General features: G+C 40.6%; 1 protein-coding gene across 2 annotated transcripts in view; it reads right to left on the reverse strand.

Annotated features, from left to right (window-relative positions):
• LTN1 (listerin E3 ubiquitin protein ligase 1) overlaps positions 1–10,863 on the reverse strand; it is a 40,776-nt gene extending 29,913 nt beyond the window's left edge. The window contains exons 1-6 of one of the 2 annotated variants that reach the window (XM_048492659.1): positions 10,632–10,863; positions 7,854–8,054; positions 5,407–5,505; positions 3,666–3,896; positions 2,646–2,698; positions 1,972–2,152 (exon numbers count right to left, since the gene is read on the reverse strand). In XM_048492659.1, the coding sequence (XP_048348616.1) occupies positions 1,972–2,152; positions 2,646–2,698; positions 3,666–3,896; positions 5,407–5,505; positions 7,854–8,054; positions 10,632–10,673 (807 nt within the window). In that variant the 5' untranslated portion in view covers positions 10,674–10,863. Of the gene's footprint in view, positions 1–1,971; positions 2,153–2,645; positions 2,699–3,665; positions 3,897–5,406; positions 5,506–7,853; positions 8,055–8,540; positions 8,586–10,631 lie in introns of those variants that run through there. The other variant, XM_048492660.1, reaches the window with a different exon arrangement.
• Between the last annotated feature and the right edge of the window lie 2,859 nt (positions 10,864–13,722).

The following is a 13,722-nucleotide window of genomic DNA, read 5'->3' on the forward strand; positions in this document are numbered from 1 at the left end:
CATTATTCTAATGACCCAATCCAGAACGGGGTGGAGGGAGGGGGGAATCAATGTTGGGAAGCAGTGCAGGCCTATGTGAGCGGATTTGCCTTCCTCTGGGTGTTTACCCCAGCAGAGGGGCAAATCTGTCAGTGGGCAGCCACTGCAGCCCACCAAGGTGCTTGAATGTGGTGCAGAGCACCATGTCAGAACCCCTGCACCATCACCAACGCAGAAAGGATGTTCCAAAGGCATGGCTGGTGGTGAAGCCAATCTTAGTTGGTTTCCAACCGGGCTTTGCCTCTGGATATACCTGGGGTTTGACATACACTCCCATTCTGGGTGGTATAAGTCCACTGAGCCCCACATGGGGGACTTTTCAGCAACTGAGGCAGTAGTCTAGCACCACAACGGCACTGACCCTGGACAGGACTGCCCACCTTACTAACTAAAATGGAAGTCTTCCAAAGTAAAGTGATTTGAAAAGTTGAACATACAAAGTGAGTGCTTTGGGGAATCCTGCCTCAGGGAGGAAGAGGATAAACGATTTCCCCAAATGCCACTTCACAGCTGTTTCAGCAGCTGAAAAGGTACAGGGGAAGAGAAACAAGAACACCTTAGTCTTCTGGGACTGGGCCCTCGCAGCATTTTAACATCTCTTTGAAATGGTGCTGTCATTCATGGGTTGGACCGACAGATGCTGTTGCATCAAGTTTAACCTTAATTACAAAACTCAGAGACTTCTTAGTTCTATCTGCCTGAAACCCATTCCCTCCAGTCTATAAATTATCCTGGAATGTCAGATACACAAATGCATGTGGTTAGTGTGTAATGGAGAAAAAGAACTGTACAAATGCAAAGGGCATATTCAGTCTCTGCATTCTCATAACTGCTTATAATTGGCACAGATTTATTCAGATTGTCCAAAGATCTTATTTTTCTGGAGAGATGAGACTGACAACGGCCAGGGTATTATGCCCCTGCAACCCTTTGTCTTTCTTCAGTGAAATACTTCTTTCTTTCCTGTAGTGAAAGATTCAGGGGTTTACTGAGCCTTTTCAGTCCTTCAGCCCAAATCCTTGAGCGTGGGGAGTAAGGCAGGGGTTTGACAGTGGGTATTCACTGGCAAGCAAAAAACACTCCATACATGTTCTGAGAAAAATATAGCTTTATACAAACAAATTATAATAAAGTATTTTGAAATTATTGATTAAAACAAGATACTAGACTAAGTGAAGCTGGGCATTCATTTTTCTGCTTCCCTACTCCCTGACCTCCCTATCCTCAGACAAATAGACACAGCGATCCAGTTTTCTGATCAATGCTTTAACTTATAATCGTAATTATTAAAGAGGACAGAAACCACAAAGGCAGAAGCAAAGGACATAAAGAGGAAAGGTTATGGAGATAGAAGAGAATAAATTTGATGAGGAAGGGTTAACTAATTCAGCTCCAGCACTCTTGCAATATTTCTAAAAGCAATGCTGAGTGTCTATACAGCAGAATTCTATAATCCACTTGCTTGTGGAATAAATTCACATTGAGGCTTGTTGCTTAGAAAAGAAATAGAAGTTCTTTATTGTGAGAGAACTCCATACTAGATAGAAAAGGTCTTTCTAGCTGTCTTTCTATGCTAGGGTAGAAAAAGATTAGAGAAAGCATGTCTAGCCCTCTTGGTGGACAGAGGAAGAGAGGGAGAAAAGGGAAGTGACTAGAACTAAGGAACCCCTGAGAGTAGCATTCTGGGTAACAAAGAGATGGGAGTCAGAATCTATCTGTATACAATCTACTGCTCTCTTTGAGACTACAAAGGCCATGCTAGTATTAAATGACACAGAACAGTTTATTTCTTCCAACAGTTTCTTCCCACATTCTTTTCAAGGCTACTCACACAAAAACCTGTACATTCCCTCTGTAAATAATACTTGATGCTCTATCTTAACAATCTGTTTTCAAAAGAAATCTTGATTAATGCAAAAGAACAAAAAATACCTGGGGATTACTGTGCTTCCCATATTTCCAAAACTTGTTTTGAGAAAGCAGAGGTTTAAGTTTCTCTTCCAATAAACAATTCTCACTACTAGGCAATAGACAGAGTAGTTTCTTTAAAGCTAGCAAAGAACAGGTTAAAATTCGAAAGAATTTGGCTTCTCTTTCTTCCTCTGGCACAGTTCTGAAAATAAATAAATAAATACATACATACATAACTGCGGTATTGCCACAGTATTGATGCAACACATAATGAAAAATGCAAATTTATATGTAGACAATTGAAATTACTAAACTGAAATGTGCTAATGGAGATAAGGCAGACAGAAATCACTCTTGTAAAAATAGCTGTTTTGATTTAGAAGTTCTTGGTGATCAAGAAAATTATGTTCTCAGAGAACTTTCAATGCACTTCAATGGAAGTAGAGAGCAATTCCACACGCACAGAGGCCTGTCCATTCTACTAAGTTTAATGGGAACGCCTCTTTGTGGGGAAGTCCAGTGTGTGCGCACAGAGCTGTAGAATGGGGAAAATGCTTCTTCTGATCTAGTATGAAAGAACTGGAACATACTGTTTTTATTATTTTCAAGAAACACCACCAGTTTTATAAACTTACTGAAACTAACAGAACACAATAAACTTTATTAAGCCTCTTCCCACAATTAAAAATACATACTGTGGATCACTTAGTGTATTTGGAGTTTCTTTCAAAAGATGATCTTGTAGCACCTGGAAAAAACCCAAAACATTTAATGCTGTGAAAAAGGAAAAGACATATTCATAAAAGAAAAAAATCAATAAGTTCTACCATTCTGTTCAATATTATTCTTTCCAAATTGTAAATAATTGTCATATTAATCTTCAGTAATTCTATACTTTGCTTATTTAAGGAAGTTCTTCTACATGTAATGACAGCTGTACTAGTATTCTCTAACAGAAGTAGATTTGTTAGGAGCCCAGAGCTCCTTCATTTTATCTTCCTGTCTACCCAGTGGATCGTTAGGCTGAACAAGTAGCTCAAAGTCATCCACTGTTCTTCATTGCTCCTTTGTTAATAGCAGTGCTCCCCAACCAATTTGAGCCTGCAGGCCTATTTGGAATTCTGACATGGCATGGTGGGTGCAACAACAAAATGACTGCCACAAAATGACAGCTGAAGGAGGTGTTGCCAGCCGCAAAATGATTACTTCAGCAACATAGTGTAGATCCTGATGTTGTGGTGGCAGCTGCTGTCAAGGCAACATTTAACAAATCTGCAACCAATTAAAAATCAAATAGCCAATCAGAAGCTTTGCAGGGCAAAAAGTTCTACCTGGCCTCACCTACTTCCTCAAAACACTTGGTGGGCACCAAAAAAGATGCTGGTGGGTGCTGGCACCCACATGCACCACATTGGGAACCTTAGCTAATAGCATTAGCTAATAGCATTAGCTAGTAATAAAAGTCAAAGAATAAAAGTGAACTTGTGGAACCATTGTTAGTGGTGTCTGCATCATGGCCTTCCCTGATCTTCCCTCCTATCTTCTCAGGATTATCCATTTGGATTGTCTTTTTGGTTTTCACAACATATGCAAATTATCCAATCATTTAAGCATGAAATAATCTAAGAGTAACATAAACATATTAAACAGAAACACTGTCTAAAGAGAGAAAGAAAAGTTTTCTAAATTGAAAAATACCATAGTGGGAAACTCACATTCAGAATTTCATCTTTACAAAATACTAAGGCTTCAGGCTGTTTGCTTGGTGGAAAAGCTTTTTCAAATGCTGCAGTAGCTGCTGATGCAGCTGGAGAATAAGTATCACACTGAGCTATCAGCCAGTGTCCCATAAGATTTTTTAAATGTGGAGCCAAATTCTTCTTAACTTTCAGAATAAGGTGCTCAAAAGCTTGTTGTGTTGCTTCTCGGACACGGCGATCATGATCCTGTAAAACATGTTGAAAATATATGCATAGGTACTCATTCAACACACTACACAGATAAATACACATACACAGCTTAAAGCATTGTGTTGGAGCCAGACTAATATGAACGAAACAGAGTTTGAGGAAAAATTTCTGCTACATTCCCCTTCCTTCTGAGGACACCTGAGAAGTCTGCTTTTGAGGATCAGGAAACCTTAGCTGCAGTAAGAAATTCCTCTCTCTCTCATTCTTATGCAGACTCTCAATCTTCTTGTATAAAAATTCATGCAAAAGCTGAGACAAAGTTATTTCTTCCAGTTCCCTTTCTCCACTGAAGCCTCAATGTTACATCCCATGCTACTTCCAAGGGTCTCTAACCTTCTGGAATAATTCTTGGGAGGCACAGAGGCTTCAGAAAAAATAAGAGGGTGGTGAAAATCTCTTCTACCAGCTCCATTTCATTTGGGACTGTCTGGATCCAAGCTTCTGAGTTGGATCTAGATAAAATATTCCTGTAGTGGAACAGAATTTTCATGCCTCTTCTTTCTCATTGCTGCTCACAGACCTCCACAAAATGCTGCTCTTCAGGGACTCAGAACTCTGAGGAACTGCACTGGGGATGGGTTTCCAGCAAGAAGAGGAAATTGGTGGAAATTACCAACGGGCAGCCCCATCCCAAGCCCCCAGTGGCAGGACACAGTGTCACTGTGGCTCTAGCCCGCTTCCTCCACCAGGGGTTTACAGCGGTATGGGAAGCAAAAACCAAAAAAACCCAAAACCTGACACCAGAAAGCCCTCTAAAGGGTTTACAAGTCCGAGAGCTGGAGAGCCTTGTTCTAAACCAGGGGTAGGGAACCTGCGGCTCTCCAGATGTTCAGGAACTACAATTCCCATCAGCCTCTGTCAGCATGGCCAATTGGCCATGCTGGTAGGGGCTGATGGGAATTGTAGTTCCTGAACATCTGGAGAGCTGCAGGTTCCCTACCCCTGTTCTAAACCCTAAGCCCTGGGTGGAACTGATTAATGTTGGCTCTGCCACCCAGGAATGCCCCACCTCCCCCATGCTGGCATTCAACTGGGATGCCAGCACAGCTATGATGGACTTTCATGTTTTGCAGCAGTGGAGCTGAGGGGCATGCAACTGCTAGACAAGTGCCCCAGGGAGGGCAAACATTCCAGCACAAGGTTGTGCTGCCCCCTCCAAGCCCTTTTGCCCCTGCGATGGGACTGTAAGTGTACATGCAGCCTTCTTTAATATATATCAGTTTTTACTGACAAATATAGAAACTATCTGCAACCATCTATATCATTTAAAGATTAACACATTAAAAGCAATGCAAGTTTTCCTACACTGTTCTGTAAATATAACCATAAAACAAAGTAGTTCTTTATCAGGTTTTAAACACTCATTAAGGCAATCAACCTGCCCCAAAGTACAATTAAATGAACCACTGATTACTTTGACAATTATTGTGATGAATTCTGAGAGGTACAACGTAGTCCATTTTTGCCACAACAGTTCAATACTTACAAGGGATATTTTACAATAAATTCTAGACCAGTATGGCAGAACTCCTTTAACAGTCTCTGTTTCTCTTTCTTTACACATTGTCCCAAACTCTTGCATAGCCTAAAATTAAAAATGAAATTTTAAGAATTTACTAGGTGTTTTTTTAAGTTGATCGTTTATGAAGCTTATCTCCAGATTTATCCATTATTTTGTTAAGTGAGCTCATTTCAACAGATTGGCTTGCATCCAGAGCAGTGTTTCCCTGGGAACAAAGATTTCCAGAAGCAGAATACAATTTTCCAGCCTCACACAATCACATGGCTGACTAAAATGCTTCCAGATCCTGTTCCTAGGGGACAGAAGACACTTTGGACCAGACTGGGGGAGTGGAGATTTGAGGTACTCCAACAGGGAAAACGCGTAACTTGAACTCCACAGAGTGAAATCGTTGCTTCTGTGGAGATGGATCAGAATGTCTATAAATTTGTATTTGATTAAGGAATATGGAAATTCATATGAACCAAAGATCTTAAGAATCAAAATGGAGTTTCTCTATAGTGACCAGCTGAAGCCTGCATTTTTGCAGCAGGTCAAAAAGGAATGTTAGAAGCTTGTCAGTGACTATGCAGGCAAGCAAAGATAACATCTTTAAGATCTTGTCGCTAAAGGCCAACGTGACAGCAGACATATTTTATAACTTTGTTTTGTTAGAACTAGCTATAGAATGTGATTAGTTAAATTAAAAAGTGTTTTTCTATATATAGTTAAATGAACACAGAAATGATAATGAGAGATTCACATGTATTAGTATTTCAGTATAATCTTTTAAAAGTTAAATCATTTCAAACTGGGAACAGGGAAATTTTATGATCCTAAAGAATGCTGCATACCCTAAGGACATATCTCTCTGAAGGAGCAAACTTAGCAAACTTAGAGAAACAAGTTATTCTTGAAGGCAGAAGCTAGTTTGATTGCTGCCCTTTGCATATGGGTAGAGGGCCACGAGCTAACAGCATGCAGCGTTTGAATAACAGAAGGAATGTAACACATAGAATAGAAGCTGTCTAGATGTGACAAAGAGACAGATCTATCCAATGGGATTTTAAGGTTCATGCTCATAGCACGTGAAAGAGGTATGGATTATGTACGTGGGTATGATGATGATTGTGTGACGTCTGTATTTTTGTGTCTATAAAATTGGTTCTTTTGTATGAAGTGGGTGTGCCTCTTACTTAAGGGGACACCCTGGTCAGATACTTATGCTGTCCAGTAAACTTATCTTCTGTTTCAAAACTGCTTCTTGGGTGTTTTCTAACTTAGTCTTAAACTAATTCAGCTGTGTAGGACCAGAGACGCGGTCCTGGCCCCACACTTCCAAAAAAGCTGCTCTGGATCCAACTATTAATTCTGGGTGTACAGCATTAAAGACTGTACACTTGATGTCACATCTCTTTTCATCAATGCTGGATAATAATTTTATAAGACATGGTAAGGAAATCTATTTTAAAGCCCCTACTTCAGTACTATGGCTTACTTAAATAAAAATAATATATAATCTAGAGACAAAGTATGAAATCTTATAAAAGGCAGCTCATGGAGATTTCAAAAAATTACCTCACTTTTCCTTGTATGTTTCGTTCTTTGTATACGTATATTTTGTAATTAAAAACAGTGAAAAGAAAAAAAGAGAAAAATATATTCCACCACTTCTTAAAATCCAAGGCAATTATTTCATTTCATTTCATAAACCTTTAATAGGCATCAATAAATACAATATATGAAATCCAAAAGCAGTATAAAACATCTGAAATCCAAAAAGGATCAACAATCCAAAACCATTCCCAGGAATTCAGCAACCAGCTCCAACAGTTAACTGTTCTTTAACAGTAACAGTAAAGAACTGTAAAGACCAGTTAACTGTTCTTTAACAAACACAAAAAACAAGCCCACATGTTAGGCGTAGAATTCCTTAAAGAAGGGGGAATGATACATTGGAAATCAGGTCCAAAATCAAGATATTTAGAATAATCAAATAAAATATGCAACATCGTTTCGGGGGTATTGATACAACAAGAACACACCCTGTCTGGTATCAGAATCCTCGAAAAGCACCCTTGAAGAAGGGCTGATGGGAAGGAACTGAACCTGGCTCTGGTAAAAGCCCATGTTAGTTTTGGGTCGACCAAGGCAATTAATAAATATAAAACAGAAGTCCAGTGACATCTTAATGACCAACAAAATTCCAGCATCAATGTTTGATACAAATAGTAATAAGGTAACAACCCAGGTTCAGCCACTATGGCACCAAGATAGCTGTAAGCAAACTGAACAAACTGCATAACCCTACGGTCCAAACGTGTGGTTACAAAACTGAAAACGACTAGTATTATTACTACAATTATTTCTCACCTCTTTTGTCCCTAGGTACTTTAAATGTAAAACATTTAAAAACTGTGCAACAAGCCTACCTTTAATTTGGTTATGACATCTCTTTTGGAAAGTTTTCGCAGCACCATTCGAAAGTCAGCATCCACAAGACTATCTATTTCTTCAGCACCTTGAACTGCAGGAACATATCCTAGATCACTAGAACTGCCAAAGCCAATAAACCCAGGAACAGTTCCTCGTTCTTTGGCCAGAAGTTCCGCAGCTCTACCACTGCTAGAGGGCTGTTTTTAAGAAGAAAAAAGATTAAATTTACAAATTTACTAACATTTACATTTATTAAAAACGTTGCTTAGTTTCATTTTTGTACCCAAGACCTACAACTTTGTATCTTATGACTGGCTTGTTTGCCTGCCTTTGGCCATCCCTTTTTTGCTCTAAGTAACAGAACCAGCTACATGTCCTGAATAACTAATCCTAAGAGCCAGTTACCGGTATGTGTCAGATTTGTCCGCTAGTTACACTTTTACTTATTCAAAGTTTTCCCTGGCGTAATTTCTATCAGAATTTTCATTTGAATTGTACATTTAAGATAATTTCAGAAGAGCTAAGTAGGTATGCAATCATAGCACAATAGAGGCTGCATTCTAATGTCAAGAACAAGCCAGTTTGTTCCTGATGTAAATGAATCTCAAATCTGGTTCATTCTCAGATTTGCACACTACCTCACTACCCCCTGCCCTTCCACGGAGTTGCAATTGAAAACTTACTGGTTCAATATAATCAATTGGTTGTGGCATCCAAATTTGAGCAACATATCCAATTTGGATTACTTTCTTTTCTAGTAATCAGGATGCTATGCTGGGATAAAACTAAGAATAAAACTAGAATTTGAGATTTATCCATAAAGAAATCATAGTTGGTTTGTTATAAATTAATACAGAAAAAGAACTGTGTTGCCTTAAAAGGCCACTACAAAGGTGCCAAGGGACTCCATCAACTTTTTATGTTTAGGATTGGTTCTGACTTATAAAACCATTAAACTTTTGTCCTCCACCCATTTCTGCCGTGTTGTGTGTAATAACTGCTGCCAACCAAATTCAACTAAGGTGTGACAGACGTGATCATATAATGAATAAATAGACTTTTGGATGAGACAAGTGGATAACCCCATAATATGTCCATTTGCACCAGCAATAAATGTATGAAATCTACACAAGATACTCTCTTGTACACTCCCTCAGCTGATTCCCCAGCTGCTTGTGTTTGTCTGCTTATGATACTCTTTGAAGCACCACATACACAGGTGAAGCTATAGAGATGAATAACTCAAGTTAGCATACCAGGTGCAAGGAAATGAGGCTAGAATCTGGTAAAACAGATGGACTTTTCTCTTTATGGCTCATTCCGCACATGCAGAATAATGCACTTTCAAACTGCTTTCAGTGCTCTTTGAAGCTGTGCGGAATAGCAAAATCCACTTGCAAACAGTTGTGAAAGTGGTTTGAAAACGCATTATTTTGTGTGTGCGGAAGGGGCCTATGTGATTGTTAATGCAAGGATAAAGAATACCAGCTATCAATTACGTTAGGATCAAAAAGCCGCCCATTTTAGAGAATGGTTTCTACTGCTACAAATTCAATTACATACATGGAAATAGTAAATCAGGTAACTTCTTTTAACTTCCACTACATGAAGAAAGCTCAGTGTTTTGCCCCCATAGAGCTCTAAGAATCAGTGTCTCTCCTGTCAAAAAAGTGTGGAAGCATTCTCTCGGTATGACTGAAGTCTCTTAAAACTTCAAAAAGGTAGATCAGATTTTCACCAGACCAATGAAATTATTGGAATAATCTTGCATTTTCAGTGGATATATACCAGGAACAGGATAAATCAAAAGTATGTTTTGCTACACAAATATGGGTCAAAACTTTCTGACCCCTCTATTCCAAAGCAAACACTTTAAACTATTATATTTTAGCTGATCTTTATCAGATTTGTCTGAAACTTAGCCAGGTTATACTGTTTACAAGACAGAATCTCTATAACAAATATTAGATTAAAAGGACAATCTTGCGGTTTTTAAATAAGCATACTTTTCTGACTGTATAGTGGTAAATCCAGGCAACCAATGGACCAATCGACTATAAGGTCGATTGCTTGATTATATAACTGCATTATAAATTGGGCCTAGAAAAACTCTGCAATCATCCAGTGTCCATTCTGCACAGATGCCATACACCCATACCATAGCAAAACATTCCTCCATTTAACTCACTATCTTAACAATGGTGTGTGTATGCATATAAAGTGTTGTCAGGTTGCAGCAGATTTATGGCAACGCTGTAGGATATTCACTACAAGTGATTAAGCAAAGGTGATTTGCCATTGCCCTCCTCTGCAGAGTCTTCCTTGGAGACCTCTCTTCTAAGTGCTTAGCTTCTGAGAGCTGACGAGATGAAGCTCTATTATACCATTTAACACACCCCTGTTAACAAATGCAACGCTTTTATTAACTCAGGGTTATAAATATTTTTGGTTATGCTGCAATCAAGAGAAAAGTCAGAAACAGCAGAAAAAGCAGCCTCTGTTCCCTTCCTGACTATCTCGATGTGGGTTCACCTGTCACTCCTCCCCTCCCCGCACACCGTATTTAATTCGAGAGTCGTGGGAGTGGATGCTGACACGTGTCGGCAAAAGGTAACTGGCAGGGCACCATCGCGTTTCCCAACAGCTGAAAAGCCTGCTGCTGTTAGTCAAACTTCCTCCAATCCTGGCCAAATGTCCCTTTCTCCTGCCAGCGAAGGAGGCCTTCCATCTCAGAGGAAAAGAAAACAAGCAGGTAGCCGCGCTGACTGCCTCACCCGTACGTTGCCCTTGGTTCGCTGCTTGTTTTTGCCTCCCATGGCGATGGCAACGGCGATGTCGAGATCGAACAGGAAGCGCGCCCGGCCTCTGCCACGGGAAAGAATGACGACGTTTCCGGGGCGGCTGCGAAAGGAATGGTGGCCAAGCCGCCGGAGAGAAGAGAGCCTCCTCTCCTGTCCAGGCCCTGCTGCTCGGCGCTGCGTGACACGCCGGGAAGAGTCCTCTGCGGGCCGGGAACTGAGAGGCGGTAAACGCCCTTTTGGGCGTTTTTTCCGGTTCATAAAACTTATCAGAGAATTGCAGTAGCGTTAGCCAAATATGCCCTTTATCCTCTTTCCCAGGAGGTCAAGGTTGCGTTCAGTCTTTCAATTCAGCCATTTCTCACCAAATATCATGAATTCGACAAGACAACTCCTGGTCGTGCCTGGAGACCTCCTCTTTTACTTTCTTAGATGGAAAAACTCTCAGGACCTTAACCCATCCTTTTGGTTAATCAGGTGGCACATCTACTGACTATTTTGTCTTCCCTCTTTTCATGCCAAGAAATAAAATAATACAAATCCATACAAACGTGAACTTTTGCCTGCCCAGGACTACACCATCCTGTGAAGGGTGGAGCATCTGTTCCAAACACCTGAAAAATGTTTCTTACATTTGAATTGGCTACCCAGATAACATTATTGGCTACCTGCCATGCTATTTGGATCTCAGTTTGGACAGGTACTTGAAGACTCTGCTTGCTCCCTCACTTTCTAAAGTACCATCTTCTCCCTAGTTCTTCAACCCTTTTGATTTGAACACACTGTAGTGTTAAGGCAGGGCTTGATAAATTGGATCCAGGCTTTGGATAGCCATGACACCTAGAAGTTTCATTGTGTCACCTAGCAATGATTTCATAATACTGTTTCAGCCATCCTCAGTAGAAATACAAAATGTATTTACCATTTCACATCAGAATATGTTTTGCTTAATGACAAAATATGTGTGGTAGCAAGAACTAGAAAACAAATTTATTAAAATATAAAATATTGAAGGTTTAAAAACAAATCTGGCTCCTGAATTTTGTGCTAGCTCAAAGAATATCTAGGGCCTGTGCTACCTTGTGGAATATTTGGTGTCTTTCATAATGGGCCTTGTAGTGTTGACTACTCTACTGAACACTTGATATGAATTTAGCTGCTGTTTCACTTTGCTAATTCTCCAGTTCAGCAGGAACAGGAGTATCTTGGCCACCTGAAATTGAGCTTGCCCCTCGCAAAATAAAAAAGATGCTTGCTATCTGTGGAACTTTTTGCCTGATGAGAACTCTTTAGGCATTTACAGTACAAGCATCATCACAGGCTGCTCTTAGGTAAGGCAAAAGCCCTTTCCGCACAGCAAATGTAAAGCAGGTTGCAGCCGGAATAAATTCATTCGGCGTGTCCCTGAACCACCGTGGCCAGTGAGTGAATTGGCTGGGGTGCACACCTTTGCATGGAGGTGTGTATTATTTTTATTTACCTTCCACCAATGCGTAGCTACGCAGGCATGTGAATCCCCGCAGCTATGCTGTCTGACGTTACAACCCTTTGCACCTGTGTGGCTACACAGATGGGCATTGGGAAAAATTTTTAAAAGGAACGCATGGTCGAAACAAGCACCTCCCTGCCCGGATGTTTGCTTGGAAGTGGCTGCAACCTGGGATTTTAAAAAATAATTGCAGATAGTGCAATTCTTGAATACCCCATTTTGGGGGAAATAACATGGGGTAGACTCTCTTTAGGGGTGGGATCTGTGCAAAGTTCCCCCCAAAATAGGTTTTTTAACCATTGCTATCCAGGTTTATTGGTCCGTGCTGAAAGGGCCAGACTTGATGAAATCATCCAAATACAGGTAGCTGTGCATCCTCAATTATCCTTGCTAGCAGAGCATCCAAAAACTGTGGGGAGGAGCCACATCCTGGTTCAGCACTTCTCAAGGTCCAAACTACACATGACATCTGCTACATTTGCCATAGGACCTACACCATGATGCCAGCTGAGTGCTCCTCTGCGAACTCAATCCAGAAGCACCACAGGAAGCTGGCCTGGGACCACGACATGGAGAGAACACCTGCCTGCTTCCCCTAGCCCAGTGGTAGTGAACCTATGGCACGGGTGCCAGAGGTGGCACTCAGAGCCCTCTCTGTGGGCACGCACAAATAGAGTCAAACCCCCCCACACACACACACACAAGCCCTGGGCTGTTGGGCTTGATTATCAGCATTAAACCTAAGACCTAATTTTGGAGAAGCAGTGTAGGTAACCCTGTTAAGCGCTGTTAAACCCCACTGATTTTCATTCAAAGAAGAAAAGTGTGATCCTTTACCTGGGAGTAAGCTCGGTTGCTGGCAATGGGGCTTGCTTCTGAGTAAACCCTCCTAGGGTCATGATTCACCCATTGGAAGAGTTGCACGGTTGCTTCAAAGCAAAGCCACTGACTACTACCAAGCTTACTCCCGAGTAACGCATGTCTCTGAGCCAACCCTTTTTTCTAAACTAAAAGCTCAGTATTCAGGTTAAATTGCCGTGTGGGCACTTTGCGATAAATAAATGGGTTTTGGGTTGCAATTTGGGCACTCGGTCTCGAAAAGGTTCGCCATCACTGCCCTAGCCACAGTCCCAATCAGAATCAAAACCCTGCAGCACCCCTGAAATGAGCTCTCAAAGGGAACTTGCAGCTGACATCCTTACCACAAGTCCCCATGGCGATCATATAGTAAATGTAATGTGTACTTGTTAGTATTTTGCATAAAGAAGTTCCAGAATGTGCACAGGGTTTCCTCCATAAACAGATTACTTTAGAAAAAAATCCATGAAGACAGAAAGTTCGAAAAAAAATCTAGGTTAAAATTAATGTTTGGATTAAATTGATTTTTTGATTGCTGAAATAATTTTACAAGATTAGATTCATCACTTTTTTGTATGGGTTCTGCATGGCAGAATCTGAAAAGTATACTTTTCAGGGTAATAGATGTGAGATACGGCTTATAGCTATTTCTGACTGTCCCCAAATCACATTGTAAAACAGTTGTTCAAAGCCTGGAATGGAGAAGCACATAACATTTTA

This window comes from Sphaerodactylus townsendi, linkage group LG04 (assembly GCF_021028975.2).
Source record: "Sphaerodactylus townsendi isolate TG3544 linkage group LG04, MPM_Stown_v2.3, whole genome shotgun sequence".
Taxonomy (NCBI): Eukaryota; Metazoa; Chordata; class Lepidosauria; order Squamata; family Sphaerodactylidae; genus Sphaerodactylus; species Sphaerodactylus townsendi.